The sequence below is a fragment of the Antedon mediterranea genome, chromosome 1 (assembly GCF_964355755.1).
Source record: "Antedon mediterranea chromosome 1, ecAntMedi1.1, whole genome shotgun sequence".
Taxonomy (NCBI): Eukaryota; Metazoa; Echinodermata; class Crinoidea; order Comatulida; family Antedonidae; genus Antedon; species Antedon mediterranea.
Window position 1 is genome coordinate 12,567,417 of NC_092670.1, and position 25,256 is coordinate 12,592,672.

The 25,256-nt window shown below is 33.3% G+C and overlaps 4 protein-coding genes across 5 annotated transcripts in view; 1 reads left to right on the forward strand and 3 right to left on the reverse strand.

The window, feature by feature from the left end:
- The window catches only part of LOC140056796 (TAF5-like RNA polymerase II p300/CBP-associated factor-associated factor 65 kDa subunit 5L), a 43,043-nt gene extending 42,439 nt beyond the window's left edge, over positions 1-604 (reverse strand). Inside the window, exon 1 of the mRNA XM_072102293.1 lies at positions 544-604. The gene's annotated coding sequence lies outside the window, so the exon portion shown is untranslated. The remainder of the gene's footprint in view (positions 1-543) is intronic.
- LOC140041707 (DNA repair protein XRCC2-like) lies at positions 60-1,647 on the forward strand. The gene is made up of 2 exons (XM_072087653.1): positions 60-264; positions 712-1,647. The coding sequence occupies exons 1-2, from the start codon at positions 205-207 to the stop codon at positions 1,645-1,647; spliced, it is 996 nt and encodes a 331-aa protein (XP_071943754.1). The 5' UTR covers positions 60-204.
- A 203-nt stretch (positions 1,648-1,850) lies between these two features.
- LOC140046662 (peroxisomal bifunctional enzyme-like) lies at positions 1,851-11,651 on the reverse strand. The gene is made up of 18 exons (XM_072091370.1): positions 11,522-11,651; positions 10,823-10,859; positions 10,097-10,205; positions 9,840-9,978; positions 9,044-9,200; positions 8,385-8,514; positions 8,046-8,157; positions 7,191-7,278; positions 6,598-6,750; positions 5,907-6,170; positions 5,649-5,801; positions 5,481-5,549; positions 5,112-5,214; positions 4,841-4,981; positions 3,896-4,020; positions 3,384-3,481; positions 2,563-2,675; positions 1,851-2,243 (listed from the first exon to the last, which is right to left on the reverse strand). The coding sequence occupies exons 1-18, from the start codon at positions 11,620-11,622 to the stop codon at positions 2,170-2,172; spliced, it is 2,166 nt and encodes a 721-aa protein (XP_071947471.1). The 5' UTR covers positions 11,623-11,651; the 3' UTR covers positions 1,851-2,169.
- Positions 11,652-16,313: 4,662 nt separating this feature from the next.
- LOC140056784 (RNA-binding protein 38-like) overlaps positions 16,314-25,256 on the reverse strand; it is a 35,041-nt gene continuing 26,098 nt past the window's right edge. For both annotated transcript variants that reach the window (XM_072102273.1, XM_072102265.1), the window contains exon 4: positions 16,314-20,537. In XM_072102273.1, coding sequence (XP_071958374.1) covers positions 20,240-20,537 — 298 coding nt within the window. In that variant the 3' untranslated portion in view covers positions 16,314-20,239. The remainder of the gene's footprint in view (positions 20,538-25,256) is intronic.

Here is a 25,256-nt window from a genome sequence, read left to right on the forward strand (position 1 = left end):
TGTTCAACATTTTTATCTAAGTAAACATTTAGGGGGCCGGGCGTGGGTAATGTTTGGAGTGAAAGTGCGTTCCCGCGCGTAAATATGCAAATGAGACGAATGACTCGACGCAAACTGACATGATTGAAAATAAATGCGACAATGGCGTGTCATATCAAAACACAAAAAATAGCGTCAAAAGCATCGCGCGAAAAAAACTAAATAATGTTCACGACGGAAGATGACGGCGATTTTAAGGAGACAGAAGTTGAAACTTGTGCTCAAGTTAGTGATTATTTTGAAAATATATATTAGTATATTATATTATTGTCTATCGGTAGTTATACACAGAAGTAGGTTCTGCTAGGCCTAGGCCAAGTCTTAGAATACTACAGCTCCATCCCAACCAAGCAGCACCTTTCAGTGTGCGAGCGATCAAATGGAGCATGTTGTTTTTACGAAAGCTAAAATGGCCTACCTAGGCCTAAAGGTCAAGATAATTTTTTTTAATTAGAAATAAATTTGGTAAGAAGCTATCTTAAATTGTAATAAAAAATACAATACCTCAGTCTCTTGTCATCTCACCAAGTTGTGTAGGCTACTTTGGAAGTTGGAAAAAGTTTGCCGTTTTTACTTTTGGTTTATGGAACGCCGTAAGGGATGTGGCAATAACAATTATGCAACACCGCCCTCTATGTTTTCATATTATTGCTTTTCTTTTTTTCCATTCAGCTTTTTCTAAGACTCGCGTCTAAACCATCTCTGGAGTTTCTGGATCGTCACCTATTTCCTTGCAATTTTCCTAAGCCTGGAGAAGTTATTGAAATTCATGGATCAAGTGCAACAGGCAAAACTGAACTTCTGATGAACCTAATGTCAAAGTGCATTCTTCCAAAACGTTGGAAAGGGATAGAAATTGATGGTTTTGAAGCTGAAGTACTTTTCATTGATACAGATTATAAATTCTCTGTGATGAAGCTACACCAAATGTTAAAGAAACAATTATTAAAAATCATTAATTTAAAATCTGTTGAAGAGTTTTCCAGTTCTAGTTCTGGGGACACAAAAAGACAAAAACAAACCGATTCAAGTTCTATGGGTGAAGCAGTAAAGGTAAAAATAGATGAGTCTGTCTTGGAAGAACTGGTTAAATCTAGTTTAGACCGGTTATATCTTGTCAAATGCAGTAGCACCAATCAGCTGCTAATTACCCTACATTCAATAGAAGCCATATTTTCACAGCATCCTCAATTGACTGTCCTGATGTTGGACAACTTATCGGCATTTTATTGGGAGGATCGAATTAGAACTGGTGACAATTGGACAAAATTTGAAGAATTAAATAATAAGGTTTTGACATTGTTACAAACATTAATTAAAGAGTACAATTTAGTTTTGTTTTTAACCAAAAACTCGACACCAATGCAGGGTGTGAAAGGTGGTAAAGCGTCTAGCAGTACAGATTTAGACCAAAACGAAAGCTTTAATACTAAATCTTGGTGCAAAATATCAAACTACAGGTTAATTTTGACAAGAACTGATTTTCCATTTCCCATTATGGTTGATGGAGACAAAAGGCATTCATCTTTTTGTGTGAAAGTATTTTATCAGGGGCAACAGCATCAATGTAAATTGTATATATCATCTGATGGGATATCATATGCATAATTATGTATGTGCAGTAATACCTCAATTGAAATTAAATAAAACTTTGTATAATTGGATTTGGTTTTCTTTATTATCATAAAATATCTTATTTTTATTTTAACTACTTAAAAAAGGTAAATTATGTCCATTTTAAAATTAATGTATCATAAATAAAAATAGCTATAATACTGCAGTAATTATTATTTGCTTATAGCACCACCAATTTTAAATATATTCTTTTATATAAATTAATATTAGTTTACATATTTAAGCAGTAAAATCAATTTCAATGTTCTAGAAGAATGATAGCCATTTATTTATTTTTAGTTTTCATCATATGATTATATTGGAAATTATACACTATTTTACCTCTTGGTTTAATTATCATGATTTTAATTTATTAATAATCATCACAGAATGAGAATGGGGAAATACATGTTAGGCTTGGTAATCCAATTAGAAAAACCTCTCAAACCCAGTAAAATCCCTGAGACTGGTTCTGGTTACAGTTACCAAATATAGCCAAGCCAAGATTTTTGGTATTTATAGCTTGCTAGCTGATTGACTTAGAGCCATTTGTTTTAACAGAGTACTAGGGATCCAATGCTTACTATTTTCTGAAAAATACAAACAAAAATGGAGGCTTAGAAAATTATCAGCGCTATTAAATACAATTTTTCTCTGTGTCACAATCTAGAAATCATTTTATTCCGCAAAATCTTTATTTACTAAAACTGTAACTTTGTCCAAGTTACTTAATCAGGTATAAGAAAGAATTTTATCTAAACATGACACGCTTTATCGCTTTTGAACAGTGTAAAATGTGATGAAAGGACCTGATTTTAATAGGGCACAATGGGCTACACATTTTTACAGTATTTGTGTTTCTTAAAATAGATTCAATTTTTTTAAGTAAACTATAATAAAAAAACTTACTGTAGATAGAATGGTAATGGCAGATCCTCTCGTAGACCTTTGGCAACCCCACCATGTTTTTTGCGTAGTACATTGGTCCTCCCATGTGCCTCGGCCAACCATACCCGTAAATCCTTAGTAACAACAAAAATTAAGTGCAGTGATCGTATGGTGTTAATAAAGATTTATACTATTACTATTGTACCTAATTTAACTTAACTTCAAAGAAAAGTGTTCCCTAAATAGGGATAGCACTTTGATATGGGTTGGTTTATTTTCCATCTTGTTCATTTCACTGCAAAGTGTTCCCTAAATAGGGATAGCACTTTGATATGCGTTGGTTGGTTTTCCCCTTGTTCATTTCACTGCAAAGTGTTCCCTAAATAGGGATAGCACTTTGATATGGGTTGGTTTGTTTTCCATCTTGTTCATTTCACTGCAAAGTGTTCCCTAAATAGGGATAGCACTTTGATATGGGTTGGTTGGTTTTCCCCTCGTTTATTTCACTGCAAAGTGTTCCCTTAGACGGAATTTCCAAAGGAGGGGTTTCACTGTATATTGAAACTATTTTTATTAAACTGTCATAAATGAATGAGCTTCGTGTAAAGAATATTAAAAAATCTATTGTTTTTTTATATTGGTTTTCTCGTATTGTTCATAGATTAAAAATAAAACAACAGACAATATTATTGTTTATATATGAGTTAGAAACTCCCCAAATGATGTCAATAACTCACCAGATGATGTCAATAACTCACCAGATGATGTCAATAACTCACCAGATGATGTCAATAACTCACCAGATGATATCAATAACTCACCAGATGATGTCAATAACTCACCAGATGATATCAATATCCTCATCCTTGGCAGCTATTCCTTCCTCCAAAGCCTTGAAGCCTTCATTGATCAGTGAGTATAAACACCTCTCAATAATTTCCTGTAAAAGAAAAAATAGAAAAATAAAACAAAAGAAAGAAGCATAATAATATAAGTACAGTAGGCTATATAAAAAAGCTGTGCGAGTGAGTGGCCGAGGGGTAAAGAGTGTGGAATCGTAATTAAGTAGCCATAACATCAGCAAGGGTTCCAGGCTTACTCGCTCTATGGTTCTGGTGGTACAACGATACTTGGATAAGGACTAGTAGTAAGGGTTACCCCGGTGTAGGCCTACTAGTACACACACATCCACTGTCACACACAGACACTGATTATAACTGGGCCCTCTGGGAAAACAGTCTTTGACTGAAGAGGCTACCCAGTATAACAAAATAATAATAATAATAAATAAAAATACAACCCAAAAAATGTTACATTATATGTAATTTGATGATATTCCCTTACTAATATTTACCTGAGGGGAGATACGTCGTCTTTTAATATCGTGTTTCTTGGAAAAATTAACAATAATTTCTTCCACTTCAACATCTCGCATATTGGCACGACCTCCAGGCTTACCATAGTTATACCATCCTTTGCCTTTAAATAAATTTGCAAAATAATTAATATTTATTAACAAATTATAAATGCCTATTTTATTGCTGTATATACACTGACTTTAATGTATTTTGTTAAAAATAAACCTTGTTTCATAGTTAAATGAAAAAATCCAAAATATTCAACAACTAATTCTTTACACATTTAAAGCCCCATTCCCTACGTTTTTTAGATCTAATTTAAGATCACAAACTATATTTAATGTAAAAATAATACTATATGGTCCTATTGCGGTAACTTTTTTCGTCTTTAAACGGTTAAAAATGTGAAAAATAAGTCGATTCTAATAATTATAGCGGCCCGCTATAAATCCCAAAATGCATTGCGCGCGGATTGATATTTTTGTTTTTCACCTGTAATTCGCCCACTTTTCGATCGATCGTGAGGCCAAAACAAATGGAAGACTCCTCTAACTTTTCAGCGAAAATACCGGGTTTTCCCCAATTTGTATCAACGGAGTCTGGCAAAAATAGAAAGACAATTAATGCAGCAACTATACAACGTCAGGCTAGGTATATAGCTCGCGTACGATGTTCGTACGTTACCGATGTTTACCAGCTAGGCCTACAAAACTAAGCCTAGCTAGGCTAGGCCTAAGACCGTCCACGAGAGGTCGATCGCCGCAAGCTACTTAGGTAGTGCATTGTTTCTCACTTTTTATCATAATTTACCATAAAACGTACATCTAAGACAAGAAATGACATGGTTTAATGTTTTTAAAGTGATATATATGTATTATTTTCCAAAAAACGTCCAAAATTGCAGGGAAGGGGTCTTTAAGTTTAATAACATAGAACCACACCAGTTTTTTGTCCAAGCCTTCCAGCCTCCACGATCATATCACCAAGAGGTGAGTATCTCTGGCCCATACGCAACCGTTCATCAGCCCAGCGTGGGCCAACTAAGCCTAGCTCTTTTCTGATTTTATAACCAATATCAGCCCCTGTAATAAACAAAAATATTATGTTTCTTTTATTTTGTATTTATTATTTAGCAATATAAAGTAATAGAATCATGACAGTAATAACTAACATTACAACTTATAATTTGCTTAGGATACTTTTTTGTGTTACCTGCTAAATCTGAAGTTTGAAACGCTCCCATAGCAAATCCAAAATCTCTTAACGCTTGATCTACATCTTGTGGGAAACATCCTTCCTCTAGTAAGAATCCAGCCTACAGATAAAAACATCCATTATGGTTGTATCTTTATAAAGTAACATTTTTCATGTCAACAAAAACTAAACTAGTAGTACCAATATTTAAAATGTTAAACATTTTAAATATTGGCATATCTAAGGCTAAAAATGCTCTAATTACAAACTAGTATGAATATGAATTATAAATTTTATACATTTAATGATCAGTTTTTTTGGAATTGTAGGCCTATTTTAGCAGTCGAATGGGAGACTCATGAGCATGATATCAGCCTGATAAATTACCTCTGCAGTGTAAGGCCCCATCATCCTGTTGCCTACAAATCCATGACAGTTGCCAACTAACACACTGATCTGTAAAAGAGTAACAAAAGGTCCTATATATGCAACAATAGTTCCCTCTAAAAACTATTTTTGAAAACTGATTTAATCTAAACTGATCTAAAGTAATACCTTTTTCATTCTCTGTCCAAGATCCATAGCAGTTGCTATGGTTTCAGACGAGGTTGCCTTGCCATAGATATTCTCAAGAAGTTTCATTATATGCGCTGGAGAAAAAAAGTGCATACCAACAACCTTGTCTGGCTGTGATGTCACAGATGCAATCTAAATAGAAAAACATAGTGAAAACAACAACTATTTTAAGAACAAACCAAAGATGTTACATATTTAACTAGAGAGTGAACTACTGTAGCTTACAGTATTACTCACCTCATCAATATTCAGAGTTGATGTGTTACTAGCAAGTATCGCAGAAGGCTTGCAGACAGCATCCAGCTTTCTGAAAACCTTCTTTTTGATGTCCATGTTCTCAAAAACGGCTTCAATCACAATATCTACGTGACTAAAGCTCCCATAATCCAATACAGGCGTCACAAGCGATACTAACTTCTCGGCTTGGCTCTTGCTTATTCTATTTCTCTTCACGCCTGAGAAGATTATATTCTTTAAGATCTCCATACCTCGATTCAGATACTGGGGAGAAAAATGTAATGTTTGTCTTTTATATTTTATACACATCCAACAGCTAGTACTGTAACTGAGGCATGGAGTGGAATACTGTTGAAACAGACATCAGTTACTGCCATGGTTATGATGCATGATTGTTTTGGGGGAGATGGTTGGGATCATGAGAAAGTCTAAATGTGTTTACTAGGGAAAGTAAAAAGTCTGACGCAGACTATGGAAGCCCAAAAAATCAGACATTTTTTAATTGTTCCAAAGAACAAAGCACTCTACGAAACAACAGGGGTACAACTCCTATCTTTTCAAACTATTCCGACGTCCAGCACACTGCGCCACATGCCCTTACATTATTATTTTAAAATATATCCACCAAAAAATTACTTTCTAGCAATAAAACAAAATATAATGGATATTTTACTATATATATATACTGTACCTCTTGGTTCTGTTCTGTCAAGAAAACTTTGACACCACATGATATAAGTGATACCGCTATGCCAACGCCCATTGTGCCTGCACCAATCACAGCAGCTGTTTTTACACGCACAGGCTTTGTTGTCTTGTAGCTGACACCATTAGGACGTTGCCACTATCAAGTTAAAATGTTATGTGTTCATTATATATAGGTACTCTATATTTACTCTATATATATTTCATATTGGTGACACAGAATGACCCAGTATACAATTTTTTTAAGATTATGGAGTGCACTGTAATCTATTGCCTTATGGCAAGGGTTCAAGGCTCACTCGCTCCATTGTTCTGGTGTAGAACAAGCCTTCTCAAATAAGTACTATAAATCGTAGGTCCAGTGTACACAATAATGCTTGTGTGTACTAACCTAGTAAATTTTTCGAGACGAGTAGGGGGTTACCCCAGTGTATTTGTTCACCCAGCAACTGTCGTGAGAAGAAACGTAATGGCGCTCTAGTTGGCAGCTGGTGGAAGAATGAGTCCACAAGCACATTTAGGTTATCAGATGCGACAATTCAACCATAAAATCGATGAAATCAGAAAAATTATACTTACTTTTGATACAGACCGTTCAGCAAAGAAGGCGTACTGTTGTGCTCGTGCTTGACCAGATTGCATTAAATAATACATCAACTCACTTTCCCTGTGAAAAGATAAATAACATGTTAAAAGTACACCTCTCTTGATTGTAATAGGAAACAATCTCTTAAAAGATCTCTAAAGCTCTGTCTACACTATCAAACTAGTTTGACAAAAAAAGTGTGATGTGCCCAAATATGGTAGTGATATGACCAAATATGGTAGTGGTAGTGATTTCCATATATAAACACATCACATTTGTTTGGGACATAAAGTTTGTAGTGTAGACAAGGCTTTACGCATGACTTTCAGGAAATGTTTTTCATTTTCTCTATTTTCACAAGGACAAACTTGACTTTCATCAAAACTTCTCACTGTGAAATATTTCTATATTAATAACATACTGAAACACTACTATTGCATGTCTTAATGTAATTGTAAAACCTTGCCAACAAAAAATGATCTATGCAAAAAAACTACAAAAAGAATCAATTCAAAAACTGTTTCAAAAACACCAATTGATCAGCAACAACCGTTCTTAAACTTTCCATGGAGACTCTCTGTGTAAATAATAATGACGTCATTAGACAACCGACCACGAACACAAATGTATTATTTTGAGTTAAAATAGGCTGCATTCGGAGAAAGCCGTTCTTTTGGAAATTTTCATAGAAACAGGCTTGGGAATTGAAAATATCGTTTTTTGACATTTTTATATTATCTACGGCAACATGAGTGACGTTATCAAGATAACAAAATTTAATTAAATTACATGATAGATTTATAAGTAATAAGATTTTGATGAAAATTAAAGTAAAATAAAATTCTAACTTTTGAACACCCTTCTCAAATGTAGGTTGCTCCACAGAGGCCTGTATCGCTTGGATGCACGTCAATGGCGCTATGGCCCCACGCGAACGTCTTATCGTCTTCTGTCTAGCCTCTAGAAAATTAATGAAAAAACACGACTAATAAATTGAATGCTTTTAAAACCTATTTACACTAAGAAAACGTGGCAGAATGCACTGTTCATAATATGAATTCTAAAAGGATTTTGAATAGACACAATCAGAGAATCTGACCTGTAGTCACGTGACACTTTAGGCCAGCTATACTAGTGTCTAGTGGTTTTGGGAAGTTTGACTGTACACATACGAGAGAACCAGTTACCTTCAAATATTGTTGAGGCATGTTCAATTCCTTTCACCGGCATGCTACTTACTCTTCTCGGACCGAGAGGGCGCATTACAATCGATTTAGCAAACTCACTTGCCTTGGAAACAACATCACTATCAACTATCTGGACAGAAAACAAGGTTTGAATCATGGTAGTACAATAATTATAAATACAAAACATAAAAGATGAAAAAAAATTAATGAAGTGAAAATGAAAAATGTTTGGACTAAGGTCTTCTGATAGTATGCAATACCATTAGGAACTGTTATGGTACAGTACTTTCAAGTAAACTTGGATAGCATAGCTATTGTTTCACTCAACACGGTAGCCTATAGGAAAACAGCAATACATAAAGCTCTGTCTACACTAAACTAGTTTGACAAAAAAGGTGTGATGTGCCCATATATGGTAGTGATACAGTTTGCCTGAATAAGGTAGTGATATGACATCATCATGTCCATATATGGGCACATCACATTGTAGTCAGAGCTTAAGAGAGGTATGTATGTTTTACAATTGTGCACACATCCATGCAAAATGAAGGTTATAAACTATTTATACATTTATACATACTGTAATGTACAGTACACAAGTTCAGATTTATATTTTAAACCGTTCTGCTACACAAAATCCTGCTAGACATGTGACTAACCTGGTCGACAATTCCAAGATCATATGCCTCAGAGGCGTTCACCTGGCGACCCGACACTATCAAATCAATTGCACTTTTCAGGTGTGTGACTCGTGGAAGACGTTGCGTACCTGTGGCTCCTGGTAGTATTCCTATATTAACTTCGGGGAAACCAACCCTTGAAAAAAGATATAGTGTTGATAATTATGTTGTCTATTATCTCCTTTATATATCATCTTCAAATGTACATCACATTATTCATATATTATGTTCTATTGGTTAAATAAATGTTAGGGTTGCTATAAAGCTGATCCCATTACAGTTCAGCATAATTAAAAGATACTTTTGTACTAGCTGGCTCCCCATAGATGTAGTTATACTTGAATATGTATGTCATGTTATGTTACTTTAGCAGTACTGTAAATATAAGGACTAGGTCCATCTTTTGCTCTGGTTTTGTACCAAAATTAGTCAATCATAGAGTGACCAAATAAATCAATACTGGGCCTAGCCGTCTCCAGCCCCAACTTTTGAAAGATAAAAGTGCCTTCTAGATTATGTTTTCTCTGGGGAGGACCTCGCACCATTGTGCTCTGTTTCCCCACGATCCATAACCAAAATCTTGGATCTACTCCTGATACACTCAATTTCATAATTTAGTATAGAAATTGTATATTTATAAATTATGAAATCATCTATTAGAACTGCAGTAGTTTATTCATTCAAACATATTTGAAGTTTATAATCAATTCATTATTTGTGAAACACAGAATTATTAATTATAGCACTTTTTTGCATTGTTTATTTCAGGACATACTTAGCAGATTTAGAGGCTATTCTGTAGTGGGCCGACAAGCAGAGCTCTAACCCGCCACCAAGAGCCGTTCCATGGATTGCTGCCACCACAGGTTTCGGAAAACTATCCAATTCTGTGCATATTTCTACCAAATGCGGTTCTGAAAAAAAACAGCACAAAAATTTGTAGTAGGGAAAAAATGTTTATATGAAAAAAAGGACTGTTATAGTTTCCAGAGGGAATGAGAAAACAACAAAAATGCTTATTTTTAGACTTACTTTTAGTTGCAAGATGAGATGCAAACTCAGTGATGTCAGCTCCAGCAGGAAATGTTCTTCCAGAACCACATAGCACAACTGCTTGGACGTTAGGGTCTTCTTTTGCTCTCTGTAACAAATGTGGCCATTTTAGTGACATTCAAACTTTGGAAAGTGTGGTGTGGGGTGGGGAAATTAAAAATGTATGGACACAATAAAAATATATGGACACAATAAAAATATTAGCATACCTCTGACATCATAATAAAATTAAAAATCATGAGATTCATTTCCATTATATACTGTAATAATAATATAATTATTGACTAAAATCAAAATTAGTCTACTGCAGTAACTCCGTTTTTTTATGCAAGTTATCTGAGTTTGTTTTAATGTAGAAGTTTATGAGTCAGTAACTGCAGTGAACAGTGTGTATGATTCAAAGAAAAAAAACTTGATAATTGGTTAAAACAGGTTAGACACAGTTAAACAGGTTAGACACAGTTAAACAGATTAGACACAGTTAAACAGGTTAGACACAGTTAAACAGGTTAGACACAGTTAAACAGGTTAGACACAGTTAAACAGGTTAGACACAGTTAAACAGGTTAGACAGAGTTAAACAGGTTAGACACAGTTAAACAGGTTAGACACAGTTAAACAGGTTAGACACAGTGTACTCATGTATGTATGTATTATTTCATGATATCATTGTAAAAAATAAATAGATAGCAGAAAAAAACAAACCTTCAAACCATTCATTATTCCTTGACGGACATGGTGACTATAAGAAAACAAGTTTAATATTAGAAAAATTATATGTTACTGATATTAAATGCCTTGATCTTGAGTTAAGATATTGTTTGTTGCAATGTAATGTGTTTAAATTTCATTTCAAATAAACATATATTTTCTTCTTGATAAAAAACAGACCATAGACATAAATTCAAAAGGTTAAAAATAAGATGATGGCCAAATATATAAGCCTATAATATGTGGCATATAAATTAAACTTCATCGTACTCGGTTACTGTAGATAGTGCAAGTCACTCCCATTATCATTTTTTATCAAAAAATCATTAAATAAATATAATTTCTTTGTCCCTCAAGTTGTCGGTCAAAGAAAGCCTAGTAGGCCTATGTATAGTCTAGTTAGTTAGGCTAGCAGGATCAAAAGAATCGCCTACTAAAATACACTATACAGTTTGACAATCATCATGGCAAAGGAGAAAACTCCACTACTGTAACCTACCACACACACTGACCGTTATGGTTTTACTACTACTAACCAAAGGCTAGTACTAGATAGTGGGTAGATAAGCCTACCTAGTAGAGAGGTGAGTAGGCTTGCCTTGCTTGCTCTTCGAGACAGCTTCTCCGTCTACTCTAGGCCTAGCTTGTGCTAAATAATACAGTCATCTATTAAAATTTTCTTATACAACAAACCTTAAAGCATTGACTGGTGGATTTGTGACTGAAATTAATGCAATTTGTTTTTCTGCACTGTAATTCGCCATTTCGTTGTGTAATGACATGCAGTTACACATAAAAAACGAACCAACACTGCAAAAACAAACAAAACACCGGCACCAGCAATTTTGCTGCCCTGGATGAGGGGGTATGTCTATTTACGAAGTATGGAACGCCTCCGTAAGCTGTTTATGCAGCGATTCAATCAGTGCCTACTTCGGCTAAATCTTAAGTTAAAATGACCCAAGTAATGTAATATTTATTGCGATCCATATAAAAAAAGTAGACAGCCTAGATCGAACAATTTGTACAACAATAATACAAGAAAAATAAGTTACAATAATATGGAATAGCAGAGGATAACTCTTTAAGCTCAAGAGCTTGTTTCAGAAAGGTTCCTCAATATTAACGTAAAAAGTGTTTTAATGAACAGTTTAAACATACTGTGAAGTTAACCGATTTCGTGTAATTTTACGTGTTTTAAAAATATAAAAAAATGTTCTTTCTAAGTAAGTAGACCTTAAGTTTGCTCTTGAGTAGAGCTTAAGTTATATTAAGTTTTAATCGCCGTAGACTCAAATACATAAATCAATTAAAAAATAAAAATCTATGTCAAATGCAAACATATGTGTTTCAAATACGCCTACGATATTTGTTACGTCTTTATTTTACGTCTACCAGAATCTAGGTCGTAAATTGATGCAAGCGTTCAAAAAGTTGAAACAATTTTTATCTCATACCGGGATGCGTAATTTTTTTTTCCAGGACGAACGTGGCCAGAAATCATGAATAATTCATGATTAATTATGACATAATAGGGAACATTATAGATGGCGCTGTATAAGAATGCAGAGAGATTAAATAATTAGTGTAAACAACGTTTGCCAACCGAAATGCTACCGGGATGTGTACGTGAACTTGTATCTGGTGTATGACGTCATCAACGATCTCAGGGCGCTAAAATAACGGTAAAATAACAATAGCTTCTCGTCTGCAAGACAAAGGTCTTTCAAACTAGGTTATACAACTTAAGGTAAAGATCACGTAACTAAACAACCTAAGCAACAATGATATATGAGGGAAGGTCCGTCTTTTTTGGAAATAGTACCAAAGCGGGCAATGCAGGGGGTTTCTCCGTTTGAATGGAGATGATCCTATGTTGCACGTAAACCATCATTCAATGGTAGTGCGGCGTGTCCTTTTGTGACCCCTATCGACACCTGTAAGCAAATCAGATTCCCTTATTTTCAAATGATGCTATTGATTAATCATCAAGTTAGATGTTTGTTGTAATATATCGTCGACTACTCGGCATCCTAAATCAATCGCTACAGTATCTATTAAGTAGGCCTAGAATATTGCTATGAGCTAGCAATTGACAAACTGATTTAATATTTCTTTGACATCAATTTTCATAGACATTTTAAAGTGTGCTAATGAATGACATAGATTTCTACACCCCATGAGTTATTTTGAAACCATTTGTGAATCTCCAAAACTCTCTCTCTCTCTCTCTAATATAAAGTCTGTTAGTTACCTACAATAGAGTCCACAAACTTGATCAAATTCAGAGCTAAAGTGTGACTTCTGAAAACTTGTTTTCTATTTGCCAACATTTGCCATCTGGTCTAGCAAACTCTATATTTTTTGACAAGTTTTCCTACACTAGCAAACTTTACCAACTTGTTTTAGCAGTTTGTCAAAGTTTGTCAACTGGTCTAGTAAACTGTTGACATCCAAATTCTGAGTTTTCTAACAAAAGTTTCTCACTTGCCTACACTAGCAAACTTTATTAACTTGTTTCTGCATTTTTTCAACTGGAGCGGATTACAATAAATGTCTTAAGTTAAGCCTCATAATATATAGTCTTAGACTTAAGCTCAAAGTGAAACCCTTGGCAACGGTGGTCTAGACCATTGCAATATGAAGTCTAAACCTCCTGCTAAATAGGCAGGCTTATTACTTGTCGCACGATGCGAGCACTTGAGTTAAACACCTATTGGCCCTAGTTAGTAATATCGTGGCGAAATTACTGCTTTAAAAACTGCTCTGTGAGCCAACTTTGAGAAATCTTTTCTGGACAAACTCCGAGTTTTGGCGATGATACACAAGAACGATTGCCGATAGTTCAATGCTGTACAAAAGTTCAGTTGTACTTGCATGACACATGTTTAAATAGAATAATTGAAATGTACATTAGATATTAATTAATGTTCATTTTCTACATCTGTGATTCTAGATTTATGTATTCATGACATATGATGTATGATTTGTCAGCTGATAAAATTCAGTCATAGAGATTGATGTAATTACACCCACACCAACACCAAGTACCACCACCAGTAACCAGGACGGCGGTCGAATATTTAAACTTAGAGAAAGCTGTGACGATGACCGATTTAACCAGTTCATACTGTATTCATTTTGTACTGTAGAATAAGTCTTGTTAATACACTTTTTTATTTCATAATCATCCAACAGCACAAACTCATTAATTACAGGATGGATAAATTATTAATTTTATAGTTTATCGTGCTTTTATAAACTAAGTCTTATTTGAGGCTTAGGGACTGGAGTGGAGTTGAGTCGTGCGTTACAACCGGACATGGCACTAGGCCAGGAATGAACCCTGGACCTTGGGATTGGAAGGCAAGTACGTTAACCACAAAGCTACAGTAGCTCCACTACATAATAATACCCTAAACAAATTTACATTATTTGCCTTGCTTCAGACTATTTTCTTGCGAAAAAGCTGAATAGCGAGTTCAAATCCATAATCACTTCTGCGTCAGAACACATTACCTCTTAAACATCGGAGTTATATCGGAGTTAAAGCGGTGATCACACGATCTCCGTTTATGTACGCTCCGGTGCGTATGAACCGGGGTGTGAACACACCTTTACTAAAGACCAATTTACAAAGACGGTAACGGTAAGCGGAAAAAAATATAGAATATGTGTTCTTATGATCATTTCACAAAATTCTGAGGGAGCGGACGAGCGGTTGAGGAAACCCGCAGTCAGGATAAGATAGGCCTACCGATTCTATGTTGGGAAAAGCTCGCTTTTCCCGCTAACCGTTACCGCTATTGGCCTATAAGGGCCCTGGAGTATAGGTTTACTGAAGTGCTACCAGCAAATCGGCGTTCCTCGTTAACCTTTCAGTGGGACCCTTAAGTTCCCCGTGAAACAAAACTTTCCAACAATTCCCTTCGTGGTTTGATGATCACAGCATCTTTACGTATTGCTCATTATGACTAATGACGCTTAATATGATATTACAAAATCATAACTGCGTGGGAAATGCTATTACACATGTTAATTTACGACACATTTGTCAAGCAAATACGACACGTCGATCACAATGTAACTCAATCTTAAACATAAGTGTAACTTGGACATATGTTTTACTACATTAATCATTATTAGCATGACACTATACTTCACACCTCCAAATCAGGCGTTTTGTTAATAGCTTTAGATCGGGACGTAAGTCTGATCATAGTAGGGGCCTAGATAGAGACAAACTGACGAGAATTTCATGGTGTATCTCCGCATGGAGTCATCATTAAATCTTGATTCATGTAACAGCAGGGACAGCTCACAGTTTAGGCCTAGCTTACTTGAATGTTAAACTTTATGAGCCCCCAACATTACATTCCATTGTACGTATTGCACTTGTTTTAATTGTTAAAGAAATACACGATTTCGTATCACTTGATTTGATGATTCACGACATGCAACCACACTGTCACTCAACTCATGTGATAAAGTATATCCTTAAAGATGTATTGTCCCTTGAAACACAAAAAAAATGAAACAAAAAATATTCTAAATATAAATTGGCCATATCAAAGTAATATTAAAGTTATTCACTTTAAGTCGAAAATTCGAGGCAAAAACAACAAGTTTACGTAAGTAACAGGTAAATTAATTTGATTACATTTCGTCTGGAAAATCGTCACAAGCGAAAGTAAACAAATTCAAGCCATTAGTATGCATTATGCATGATGCTAATTAGGATTGTTTGCAACTCGTCGCGGTTGGGAAGGTGTTTTCACACAGATCGCGAAGAAGTTTTATGATTATGCATACAGAGTAGCCAAACAAGCGCGTTGCATTATGAGATATGTTTTGATCGAAAACTTTGACTGGAAGTCAAAGTTATTTTTTGAACAAAAAAACGTCTGTATTTCGGTTAAATTATTTTTTTTCCCACTAATTTTTGGTGAAAGTTAATAACTATTATGATACTTCAAAATGACCCACTTTTTTCGAAATATGAAAAAAATTTGTTGAATTAGTCAAAGGGACAATACATCTTTTATGTTTAAATCATTTTAGGCCTATATTTGTTGGTTCTTTTACAGATGAGATTTGTACCTTGATCCTCCTAGCGGATGGAATCAAACCGTCGTTCCCGTTCGTTTCGAAACATTATCTTTAAGATTGCCTTGGGTGTGTCTCTTGAATAAATAGGTTGTGGTGTCTCCACCAGAGCTGCTACAACGATGTTACTAAAAGGTGGATTAAAATAAAGTCAAGAAAATAAAGTCGGATATTAAAGTATGCTATCATGTTGGGCTTGGTAAAATGTGTTTAATTTAATTTAGTGTGTAGAATGAAGTGTGTTGGTTGGAGGAGGGAGAAGACGTTTTCCACTTTTGTTCTGATGACGTCACTGTATGACTCGTAGATTTTATAAGTTTAAACTGTCCCATTTAAACTATTCTATACCAGACTGACAAAATAAACAAATGCAACGTCATAAACATGTAGAGACCAGTTATTGGTCATTTAATTTCTGTACAATTAGATCGACGAGTAGCTAAATCTACTCCATCTTCGACAAAGGTTCCTCTACATAGGAACCGTACTAACTACAATTGCTAGGCCTACTTATTCACCGAATGCATTTATAGCATTCACGGTTTACCTTGCAGATAGATCGAATGAAGAAAGATCGTATTAAAGATCTCTCGAATATAAAAATGACTCGGTATCTGAGCATTCCTACTCTTCCATACTATAGCTAAGCTTAGCTTAATTAACGGTAATATTTAATTAAGTGGAAGATATAATGTACTTTATAGCATGTGTCTACATTTAACTATCGATGTAGCAGGGCGGCCAATCAGATTCAAGTCATGGTCGCAAATTAGTGATTTTCAATTAATAATTAATCCATTAAATTATAAGTTATAGACGTTATCGCTCAGTTACAATTTTTGACCGACTCACGCGCGACCGATTGATCACGTCTGTGCCACTACTGGTGTATTGGTTAATTTCAATCTAAACCGACTAGAACTAGATGTTTTATAGTTATACTGTATATTATTTAAGAATTGTCCAAAAAGTCTCTCGTTTCAGTCATAGTTAGTTTAAAATTTCCATTTTCCAACATTTGTACAAAGTACAACTAGGTGCCAAAAGGTCCTCTTGCGAAGTAGTTTACGCATGGGAAATATACATTCGAGTCTGGCCATTGACAGTTTAGAGGTAGGCGATTTATGTGTTAGTTACTTTTTAAATATAAACATTAAAAACACATGAACAACCCTTCAACAAACATTTTCGCTTAAATCATAATTTTGAATAACAAAATGTAGTCGTTGAAAAAATATTAAGGGACCTTTTTCGAATCTTTTTTAGTCTACGTGGACATTAGGCCTATTTAAAATGCATCAATTTATGACGAATAATCATAGATGTTATGACGTCATTCATCAAAATGATTTTCGACATTAATGTATTGCAATACAAGAACTAGTACGTTACAATTATGGCATTTTAGTCACGAGACATTTCGACGACGCAATTTACTTATGTTGTGTTAATTAATGCATCAGTTATGACGCTGCCGTCAAAAATTTGACGCACGCGTACACAAGGCGCAGTACCATATTTGAATGCCGCAGGTACAAAGAATTATTTCATCTGCATTTGCACGCGTATCAGATTCTGCTCAATTAATTACATATAACCCGACGACTCTCTTTCCCAACAACTATTTTTTTCTGCAGTGTTATATACTCGTATAAAATATTATTACATAATTACATAAAATGGCATTTTCTAAATCTATAGCCAAGTGCATTAACCCCTAGTCACCACTAAGTACTACATTTTCTTAAATGCATAGTTTAATTATTTCATAATTGCATAGTTTGTAAATCTACTACTTAAACTAAATTAAAATAAGATTTTTAATTCTTAAAAATCTGAAAAAGTGGACGGTTCGGTTGAGGGCGCTGTAAAGCGTTCAAGGCTCTTGTTGTTACAAAAGGCACTAACACGAATATATTTGCATAAAATTACCATACATTACCAACATAGCAATGATTAAAACTCCTGGATGCTTAAACCATGTACCAGTGATGAAACATACAATCGGTAACAGAATTGTCACTATCTATTTTGTCTATTGTTTTTACTTTTAGGTATTTGTACAATAACCAATTAAGTACATTTTCAGACAGCCATATTAATTCACAATCCAATATCAAAGATGTATATAATCCATAAATACATTAATTATGAAACATATCACTATTGCTTTAAAACAACTAATTTAAAAAATTCAAAATGAGTAAAATCATTTCAGTATTTCCAATAAATGTTCATAATTTTTATCTTTTTGTGGAATATGACATATTTATTACAGTAATAACCCTTTTTATCCAGAAGAAACACAAATGATATGAATAATATACAAAAAATTGTTAATGAAATGGTAACATTGTTTGAAAGTTAAGTGACCAATCTACTTAAAAAGAAAAAATGGATGAATAATTGTACTGTACATTAAAATTAAATGAAAGTACATTATGAGTGAGATATTACTAACATGTGGTAACTTGCACTTGTACAAATCATTTTGGTAGACAAACGATTTTATTTGCTAGTGATAAATCTAGTTTAATATGCATTTAATCTGTATTTAAATATCTAAACAAATATTAAACTTAAAAATACATAATTTAGTAATATCCAACGTACAATTATACCTATCAATAACCAGGCCTACCCTACCCTTCCCTCCCTCCCAACCCCATTGCCAACTAACGTTCCCTCTCAACACTAATCTGGCTCTAATTAACATTATTAAATTCAAATTTAACATAAGTAATGTGTCCAATTTTACATTATGAAATTCTAAAAATATTTTTTAACATAAAACATCCAATATTATTATAAATAGATTCTAGTATCATTAAGCTCTGTGTACACTATCAAACTTTATGTGATGTGATGTGGCCATATATGGACATGATGATGTCATATCACTGCCATACTTTGGGTACATCACACTTTTTTTTCACACTAATTTGATAGTGTAGACAGAGCTTTAGATTCATAATTATTAAAATATTATTTATTATATCTACTATTATTCTTATTTTAATATTATAAAATCTACATGATCGTTATACTAACCAAATACAATAGTTAGATTTTTCTGAACAAGACGATGTTCAGCGCCAAATACAATGGCTTAAGATGAAATATAAAAACAATACGCTAAAAGTACATGCAGTTCTGACATCTTAGTTTATTAATAAATAGTAAGTGCATATATGTAGTCTATTTTTAGACATTTACCAATCAACTAAGTACAAATATACAGTACACATAAAGACAGGATTTTAATATTGATTTACAGAGCTGAACTTAGATACAGCCTCCAAAAACTTTGGCATACTTTATAATACAGCGGATTTAGCGAAATTAAAACTAATAATAATAAATTTAAAACTATTGCCCAAAAAATTTATTTATACATATAGATGTCGTAGTATCTACTGCATTACAAAACATAATGCAATTTGAAATTAAGATAAAAACATCATAACAGAAATTATGGATAATATAACACAATTTCTACAAGCTTAAAAATGTATATAAAAAAATAAAAAATGTCAAAATACAAATTTGCAAAAAAGTTATGTATCTAATATTTTTTAAAGAAGGGTGGGGTAACGATGATGAAGACTTAAAAAGGTATGGATGTGTGATGTGTCATTTTATACAGATGGTGTTAAAATACTTGTATGTTAGTTTTTCAAATGTAGGATGCTGCCCTCTGGATCTACCACTTTTATTGATTTAAGAAATCTTGTTGAAAATATTTGTAATGATAAGAACAAGTACAGTAGAACTGCTCCTGTATTACAGCATGTGCAGGGGGAAACCCCGTTCAGGGGACAACCCTATTAGCATATACAGGGGGACACCCTATTTAGGGGATAATCATATTATCCTATAAAGGGGGTCCCAAAGGTGTCCCCTTAATAGGGATTTCTACTGCATTACAGAAGCCATGGAATTTCTTTCAATGAATATGACAATACAAAACCTATCCAGTTACCACATTTAACAGACAGGAAAATTAAATACTCATCTAGTACTTTAAAGCGTTTTCCCTACATTCGCTCTCCTTACAAAATATTGCCTCTTTCGAAGGGACAGAATTGTTTAAATGGAATGATAGGATATGATCTGTATCTCCTATGTGGAATATTAAATAACCCTTTAGTTTAGTATCGTATAAAACTGTTCATCTCAACAAAAAAATCCCTGTTTGAAAATTAAATCTACATAATTTGTGTATCAGCTGTCTTATAATGTCCGAGAATTATTTTATCTCAACAACGCGATCAAATTTGTAATATAATTATGTAAAGCATCTTTTTATGGTATTCGTTCTGGTTGAACCTGTTGAGTGGCTTGATAAGCGGGCATGGATGATACCTGTTGTTGCGGGACGGTTGTGTATCCATAACCGGGCGTTACAAAACCTTGTGTTGCGTATGCGTACTGTTCATAAGCTGCAGCTGTATTGTAGTGCTGTGATGTCGAATATGCTCCAGGGTATTCCACGAAAGGCTGTGTTGCGGTAGGACTTGCAGGTTGCTGGTACTGCAGACCCGATTGAGAGATCAACGCCGGATGGTAATAAATGTACTGGGAAGACGGTGATTGCAGTGCTCTGTAAAAATAAAAATATTTAAAAATATAAATATTTGAGAGTGTACACTTTATTCAGTATGTTAAGTTAAAATGTTTTATTATAAAGTGTGAAATTTTATTTGCAGAAACTGCAGCATCATAACAATAATAATGTAACAAATTATTAATAAATAGTGTTATATACCGGTACTTAATTCAATTTTTTTCATGAAATTAAGTTGGTGTAATTAGTGAAACACCCCATTTTTCAATAAATTATATCATACTATATTGGTTTTTTTCCCGAAATTTAACTACTAATATATAATGTGTAAATGATTGGAATGAAAATAATATAATATTAAGTATATATTATACTGTAACTAACAGGGTTTTTGTTTTTGCTATATTGAAAGGACATTTTGGAGAAATATAAGGGAGACTATTTGGTATGTACTACCTCATATAGCCAAGATAAACATTAAAATAGTCTCTTCCTTTTACAAAAACCATGTAAATAAAATATGATGAATTACACACAACACTGCAAGGTAAAGAAATGACTATTATTATGAAAGAGGTTGCAGTCTTATAGTAGTTTGTTGCAAACGATTATTTTCTTCTTTTTTTTCATTTAATTCTCCTTTTTTTCCTCAATTTACATATTTCCTCAGCTTTTATTATCTAAATTTATTTTCCATTTTTATACATTTTGTATTTATTAAGTTTGCTTTTGACAATTCTTTGTCCACATTTTATCTTGTACCGTTTGGTGAGAAACACAAGAATCATGGTGTTTTTCTGTGAAACATGAAAAAACATAGAACATTTAAGGTTGCCACATTGTCAATAAACAATCCCGCCAGTTTCATAAAACAATTCTGTCATTTATCACATCCATTATATATCGAACATGCCACCTTTGTCCTATAATAATCTCACATTTGATCTTCAACGAAGGCTTGAATTTTAGATAATTCAATGTTTGCTATTGCTTCTGATCAAAGACTAAAAAAAAAAACTAAATTCAACCGAGATGAAAGTGACCTTTGTCAAAAGAACAAGTTGCGAGTACATTTTGTAAACTTTATACAGAGTCGTTAAGTGGTGTCTACCCTAGTGGTTTAAAAGCCTTCTCTACGACAAATAGACTTTTCACACTGATTGTAATGTAGAAAGACTACATACAGATTGAAACTAAATACTAGAGTTTAAATACATTACAGAAACTTTCAGACAGAATTAATAACCACATTTATACAACCACATTTTGCCATACATATATAAATTCTAAAATTCACACAAAGGGTGAGCACTACATACCCAATTTACAGGATGGGGAAAAACCCCATGCTTTCTAAAATACGTCTCAAGATAGGGTGTACATGATATGTTGCATTGTCTTGCCCATGAGCAGAGTCTAATTCGAACTTAGGGATTGGTAAAAGAGCATGGTAATCACCAATGTATATTTTTAACAAGCAATGTAAATGATCTTTGGCGTATACACCTTATTATGATTATTAAAATCAATTTAAAAACCGTAAACTGTAAACCGAGAGATTTATGCCACAAAATAAACTCATAGATGTTTCAACAGGTACATAATGCAGATCACGCCCTCAGTTCAACAGTGAAAAGAAAACTGTAGGTACATAGACTCAACAAGAGGTTGGGTCAGAGGTTACACATAAATAAGTAGACAGGCCAAGCTAAGAGTGGCTCTTCTGGGGGTCTTATAGGGCAAATACAACCAATAAGGTCAAAGGCAAAGTCTTCGCAAACGTGCAGTATAAATCGTACAACTTGCTATCTTGAAGGAAAAAAAACTAATATAGTCATAAATTTACATCTTGAGAAAATACAGTAATGACAACAAGTGTAGGGTATAACACAAACTAAACCTAAATTACCTAAAATTCTAATAAAACGGTGAAAATAAAGAATGAAATATTATCATTGCTATCATGTAGCCCTATCAAAAATAAATATACAGGTGACAAAGAGGGTTCGAAATTCCAAGTACACTTAAATTGCTACAATTGTGAAAAATGGGGAAAACAAATTGAAATGTCTGCTTTAACTCACATACCTTACAGTAATCACTTTAGTACAGGCGACTAGAAATTAATTACAGTATAAAAAAAAGCAGAGGAAAGGAATGATGTTTGGAGTGAGTTGATAAAAAATTGGAAGGAATCATAAATAACTTAATTTAATTTAATAAAAGATACGAATTAATCTCTAAATAAATACCAAATTAAGATCAAATCTCTGTTAGTGTATGGCAAAAGACAGATGCAGAGGCCAATGTCATTAATGTCATTCTAATGTTTTATTTTGTTATTAATTGTATGTTTTAAAGGACTTAGACTAAGTGTATATGATTTTATTTAAACAATGTTATATTTTGGTTTTATAGTGTATTTTTAAACGTTAGTTGTTTTTATATAAAAATAGACCATGGTGCACCTTTTAATCTTTGTAATTTTATGAATTTACTAACCAGTAAACATACTATAAAATCTAACCAATGAAACAAGAGTGTTGTACATTCATTTTATTTAAACAGTGTTTTATTAGGCTATTTGCAGTGTTAAATTATACTATAGTAGTACATAAATTATATTGAATCCCTTTAGACAGTTGATGACTGAAAATTAAACTTTCTTGAACCCTAAAAACTTGTATGACCTTTGAACCTGAAAACGGTGCAAAACCCACACATTTAGCCAATAAAATTGTGTTTTTATATTTAAACCTGTCAGACTACTGTCTGGTATATAATAAAACTATAATATGTAACATAAATAAAATAAAAATTAATACAAACAATGTTTTCAATGACAAAAAATACCAAAATATAGAAAATAAAAACATTTAAAGATATTGTAGGAAAAAAAGAAGAAATAAAATTAAAATGGGCAAGACACATACATTAACAAGCAAAACTGACAATAGATGGGTAGATGTGGGATGAGTATGGGAACCAAGAAGAAAAGAAAATGGTTACATCTACAGTACAGCCTCAATTTAACCAAAAACAGGAATATTGTACATTTCAGAAAACAACATTTTTTAATGATTTATATTAAATTTATACGTAAATATAAATTAGTGCGAGATAACTAATACTGTTTGAAATTTATAAAATAAAATTTTTATATTGCCTGCCGAATTAAACAAAAATATTATTCAATTGGAAAACAGCTAATATATTTTCTTTCATTTTTTGTGACCTCAGGGACAATTAGGTCTCCACGACTGTTTAAATATGCTTAGATTATCGTGTATTCTTGTCATCTTATACAACCACTGTGGTCTGTAAACCGTTCATTATTAGTTTAGCGCAACTGTATATCATATAAACACTGGTTCCGGCATTCTCCAGGCTTGCGCATGACCCATGGCCCATATATGTCTCGAAAACTGTTCATTATCTAAAATTCAATTGTGGAAACGTCCTTGTAAAAAGGTCCAAAGAAACAGGGTCATATAATAACCCCATTTTATAAACTCACTTTAAAAAAAAAAAGAATTAAGATTAACTTGTTTCAACGTTTCCAAATTTGATCATGTTGTGTCCCCCGGAGTAATGAGTATTGGTGGATGTGAACAGAGAGTCCCATTGCACCCAGTAACGGCCTTCAATCGCCCAACGCAGCGAAGCCTCCCTTAAGTACATCATTGATAACCATCAACTTCATAGGGTAAAGTTCTCACTTATTTCACCTGGACAAATGGTCTGTTGATTTTGTCTGTTTTTTACATTAACTCTCATTCTCATTCAAATCTTTAATGACATACACATGACATTTACCTACATAGTACACTAGATTTATGTTACTTTTTCTTAGAATGTTTAACAAAATACAGTAAAAAGTTTATAGTGTAGGGACACCATCTGTTAAAATTATGTTTTCTGTCTGTTTTTATAGTTTTATAAATAGATGCCAAAAATATCATTGAAATGGGTCAAAATATAACCCTTTTTTATTTTTATGTCATAAATTACTTTCAATGCCATATTTATTTTTTATAAACAAAAACAATATGTTACTGAAGTTGTAAACAAAAAAATTTCCATATTTGGTTCTTGTGTATTAAGCCCAGTTTTTAAGGGGTTGGGCATATAACTGAGTCGGTATTTAATTTAAAAGCTGTATCTACAGAGCCATCACAAATCCCATCCCACTATCAACTACAGAACTACATCAATCCTCAACGATTACTTACACAATTCTTAAATACTGTAATGCCAGAAGATCAGAAAATCCACTTAACGGATTATTCGAGATCAAATACAGATAACCTATCAACTGTATTACTTTACTAAGCTAACATTCTGGATTAACCCAGATCAACAATGGATTACTGATTATATGATTATTATTGAGATTATTAAGTTACTTATTTACTAAAATTAATGTTTTTATTGGTAATGTTATTGATTATTATCAACTTAAAATTAGAGATTTTATATTCTATATCTATACTTGGAATTCTATAGCCAATATTACTTTAGTACTTCTTACCATGTAAACATTTGAACAATATTATATTTATGAGTAAATACACAATTTTTACAACCGCTAAAAACAAAATTCCTGACCACAGTTATTGTCATTATTTCAATTAAAGTCTAATCTCCTCTTCTACAGTCCCCCCTTTAAAAAACCCTGTTTGCTTTGAGTTTTTTTTAATAAATAGTTTTGGTGAATCTTGCGGTAACTCTAACAACGAAGGTTCCTTTGTGACT